We start from the raw sequence: 5,000 nt of genomic DNA, 5'->3' as shown, positions 1-5,000 counted from the left end.
TGTAGATATATGAAATAGTATTACTGCACAAATACCATAAAAATATGCAAACGTTAATATATATTATGTTTCTAATCTGCAGAGCGAGGAGATTTCAAGCCCACAGACCTGGAAAGGTATGTATTTTTCTGACTAAGAAGAATGTGCTAAATTGTATTATATTTCTATAAATTCATTAGTATATAAGATATGTTCGTGTAAGATATTTTTCATTACCTGACTTCTGTGTAATGCAACTTTCCTCCTACAGTGATAAGAGCGACATTGAGAGCCAGAAGGGAAATAATGGTAGGCATCAGTATAGTGCAACGGGATCAGGTGCTGGTAGGAGTGGAGGCAAGACCATGGTTGCAGGATCCCTTGCCTCCATCCCTCCCGACGCCCTTTACACAACCACGTCCAAGCATACCAGTGTGTCCACTCTGTCCTCTAAACCTGACCATGAGTATGAGAACTTGAAGGTGAGATTAGAGGATGCCATGAGCTGAATGGGACACAGGGGAATCGGTGGCATTGTGCGGAGTGTGTCTCGGCGGGGAAGACAGGATACGCAGACTCAGGTCATTGTGAACCAAGCATATCAGTGGAGGTTAAAATATTTGTTTGTTGTGATTCAAATGGTTACTTGAATATGGACAAGTGCGTACCTTCTCTTCCCCGCGTGCCATCGCCGACACGGCCGACCCCGTCCAAGCTCAGCAGCTGTCTCTAGCAGTGGCTTACGATCCCGCGGCGACGTCTCTCCTGGCCCGGGCCGCACGGTCAGCAGCTCGCACCTCAAGGTCAATGCCAACATGACCAACTGTAAATACAATAGTGTGGGAAGGCACGAGCACCGTAATGTAGATCGAAATTTCCTTTTTCCTTCTTGTGCAGTTGGTGCAGTCAGATTTGATACAGTTTTGATTAAAAAAAAATAAAAAAAAAAAAAAAAAAGCTGAAGATATTAAAGATTATTTTTTTTTTTATAATCGGCTACCTGTGCAATTATGAAGTCCCATCCTTTTTGTTCTCATAGTCAAGAAAGTAAAACCCTAAGCTTCAGTGATAATTCAGAGTAATTTCCTGTAATAAAGGTGTTAATTTTAGCACTCTGGAAGCCCTTTGTTAACATATAAGTTGTGAAATGCATCAGAAGCACTACCTCATTATTTTATTTTTAGAATCTTTTCAATAACAGTTTCCAGTAGCAAAATTAACAACACACGTTTAAAAGCTTATGCACATTAGTAATAGAAAATCATGTTTATATTAGTTACTTGCACAATTTGCATATGAGTGGTAAGCTCATAATATGCACTGTTTATATAGCATTTGAAACTTTTGTTCTCATAAAAGTAGGACATGATAACTTAACAAAGCTAACTTTAGTCCATTTGGCTCATAGTTTTCTGATTTGTTTATTTGAATCGCGTAAAATGTGAAAAGTTCTTAAATGTTTGAAAAAGTGGCAGACAGTGGCAGGGACCGTGGACATGTTTGAGTTTAGTTTATTAAAATCACGGCACAACCTTTTTCTTGTTATTTTTTTTATTTGGTGCACTATTTTTATTTCATTAGGCATAATTATAATTATATCTATGCCCTTGTTAAAGTATTGCGAAGATGAATATATACATAGCTGTGTCAATGATAATAAAAACAATAATGGAAATGATGATGGTGGTGATGATGATACTGCTACTACTACTAATAGTAACTGATAATGATAATGTTTACTATCATGCATTTATTATTATATCTGCACACACACACACACACACACACACACACACACACACACACACACACACACACACACACACACACACACACACGCACACGCACACGCACACGCACACGCACACACGCACGCGCACGCGCACGCACACGCACACACACACACACACACACACACACACACACACACACACACACACACACACACACACACACACACACACACACACACACACACACACACACACACATATATATATATATTTATATATTTGTCATAATATTTTTTATTATAAGAATAGTAATAATGTTATTAATCGTCAACATCAATATTGTTATTATGATCATCACTTTCACTATCACTGTCACTATAATCATCACCATTATCATTATCATTAATGACGATGATGATGATGATAATAATAATAATAATAATAATAATAATAATAATAATAATAATAATAATAATAATAATGGTGATGATCATAATGTAGTTATTGTTAACATCATGATTATCAACATCATTCTTATTATTCCAATTATTATTATAAATATTCCCATTATGTATGTTTTTATTATCATTATTGCTATCATTGGCATCGTCTGTATGGTAAAAGTTATTATCAATAGCATCACCTTCACCGATATCGGTGTTATTGTCACTGTGATGTTTATTATCGTTGCTTGTTCTTATAGTTTAGCTTATAGCAGTTTTATTATGCATGACCAGGTTTGTCTTTGTTGTAACGCAAATTAATCGCATAATTATCCCTAGAACAATCACATTCTTTACTTTTCCTATCCTTTTACATCAATAAATGGTATCCTAAATGATTAAGATCTGGCTTGTATTGCAGATAATGCCAACACAAATGGAAACACAAAACTTGTGCCAGGAAACGAGAAGCAGCAGCAGTTGCAGCAGCCGCAGCAGCAATCCGGAGAGAAGAGATGAGCTTAACACAGCCCTCGGAGAGCCCGGAGAGAGCAGGGGGGAAGAGGAGGAGGAGCAAGAGTCGGCCAGTGAGCAAGGGGAGAGCAGCAACAGCAGTCCAAAAAAAGGCGAACTACACACATTCAAGAGGCATAACGACCAGCATAGTGAAGCTAAAGACTTACCGAGAAATTTCAAGAGCTCTCCATATGTGCCAGTATACAAGCCAAATCCCGACCGAACCAGTTCACCTTATGCCGATAGAATGAAATCGACAGCAACGGCCAGTGTACGGAGACCAAGCACGGGCGTTGTGTATGCAGAGCTTCAGCTTCCACGAGCATCAAACAACGGCTCAATGAGACGTGGAGATCAGAGAACTCCTCACCAAAAGACGCAGTACGCAGAGATCACGTTTCAAGGCCGACCGCTTCAGACTGCAGAGATATGATAATACCTCTTGAGGAGTTTATTAATAGTTTGGGCAGGGTGTCGTGGGATGTTTCCTTCCTAGCTGTTTTTTTTTTCTTTTTTGTCAAGTAATGATCTTTGTAAAGGTGTTTTGTGAATGCAGTTTAAGTATTTTGGCTACGGAAAAAAAATATTGGAAGCCTTGAAATACCATGAAGCACCTATTTTACTGCACTTTGATTTTTAATTCCGGCCAGTTGAATAGTAGCCAGTTAAAGGGAAACAAGGTTATTACGACTATTTTGATGAAAATTTGTGACGCATTAGAAATTCTTATAGAGTATAGGTTAACAATGATTAATCCTGTATTTCAATTTCAATTGCAATCTGTGTAGAAAATATGAAGTATATGATAGTTTAAATATGAAGCCGAACTTTTTAAATCTATAAATGATCTATTCCAATGGAGAAGGGCTTCACTTAGAATTAAGAAATGGTGGTGTAAGAGCTATTTGTATGAATTGTTTATATAGATAATTTGAATATGACAGCATTTTTTAGGGGCAATTTTAGATCTAGATTTCTGACTTCATAATTATAGTATGCTGTATGTAAAACTATTTCGTAAGGAGTAAGTGATAACTGTCTAGTTTTGAACTGCATCCAGAATCACCTGCAAAAATGTGTAAGTGTGTGTTGCTTTTTATGTATTTCAGCCAAAGTTCTGAAGCTTTTTCCAAGTCTGCACACATTTCCTTTGGTTTCATTTTATTAATTTACTCCATCACTGTGTCCTATGCAATGAGATGGTCCATTTTTTGCATATGTGAAAAGTGCAGTCTTTGTATGTGACAAGCAATGCATTTCATCCAAGGTATAAACCACTGCAATATTGTAGACTAGCTACAGTTTGCTTGTCTTTGGGCTGTTCTTACGTTCCAGATGAATGATGCTGCTTTTGTCCTTTTTGTCCAGACTAATTTCTCATTTCCAAAGATCTTCATTTAATGTTAGGGTGAATGTACATATAACGTATACAAATCACTTATTCAACCAATGCTTCATGATGTTCCTTTGCAGGCTTCCTGCGCGGTACGTGATATGTGGAACTTCACTTTTTATTTACAATAAACAGGCATAAGATTGTGTTAATACCATTTATCAAGGTACAGTGGCTTAAAAAAATCAATATGGTAAATAAGTAAGAGGGAAATATGCATGTGACATTCTCTATAATCACAACATTCACACCATGGTGATGGTATTAATGCTCTGGCTTAAGATTTATGTGCATGCAGAAGGTTCATTTGTCCTTGGTTTAGGGTTTATCCATATCCTCAATTTTAGTACACTAGCATAACAAGTATGACCGCATTCCGATTACGTTTTAGTTCATAGTGATTTGATTACTTAAAGTATGAATTGATGCAATAACGAAATTTGTTAAAAGCTGGAAGTATTAGCAACGTAAATGATGCTCAACTGAATTTACTTGACATTCCCATACCCATCTCAATCCAAGTGTTCCACAATATAAGCATTTACATATATGATATAGGTATTGCTGATAATATTAAAAATAAATAGTATTTATTGACAGGGCATGTTCAAATTAAATTCACTTTGCATTGTGCCTAGGGTGAGGAAATCTATGAAATTATATCTAGAACTTGGATTCCTTTAATGATAGTTACTTGGGTTCCACAGGAAAGCAAAAGTGCCTTCTGGTCATCTAGCTAGCACTTCACACACTTGTTACCAACAATATGTCAGCTCCAGTTGTACTGTCAGATAGAGTCACCTCAGTGGTGGAGAAATACTTCTTAAAAGACAAGTTATGTACATTGAACCCAGGTGCCTATTGTTGCTGAGGTTGTCTTTGGTTATGTTAGTCATTTCATAATTAGCTAAGTCATATGCCTCATTTATCTTAACA

General features: G+C 36.8%; 1 protein-coding gene across 1 annotated transcript in view; it reads left to right on the top strand.

The window, feature by feature from the left end:
• The window catches only part of LOC113819533 (irregular chiasm C-roughest protein-like), a 302,759-nt gene that overhangs the window by 297,637 nt on the left and 122 nt on the right, over positions 1–5,000 (top strand). Inside the window, exons 12-14 of the mRNA XM_070120881.1 lie at positions 83–116; positions 251–461; positions 2,577–5,000. The exon at positions 2,577–5,000 is cut by the window's right edge and continues 122 nt beyond it. Of these exons, the coding sequence (XP_069976982.1) occupies positions 83–116; positions 251–461; positions 2,577–3,104 (773 nt within the window). The 3' untranslated portion in view covers positions 3,105–5,000. The remainder of the gene's footprint in view (positions 1–82; positions 117–250; positions 462–2,576) is intronic.

This window comes from Penaeus vannamei, chromosome 4 (genome assembly GCF_042767895.1).
Source record: "Penaeus vannamei isolate JL-2024 chromosome 4, ASM4276789v1, whole genome shotgun sequence".
NCBI lineage: Eukaryota > Metazoa > Arthropoda > Malacostraca > Decapoda > Penaeidae > Penaeus > Penaeus vannamei.
Note: the sequence above shows the minus strand (reverse complement) of the source record. Positions and strands in the feature narration are given on the sequence as shown.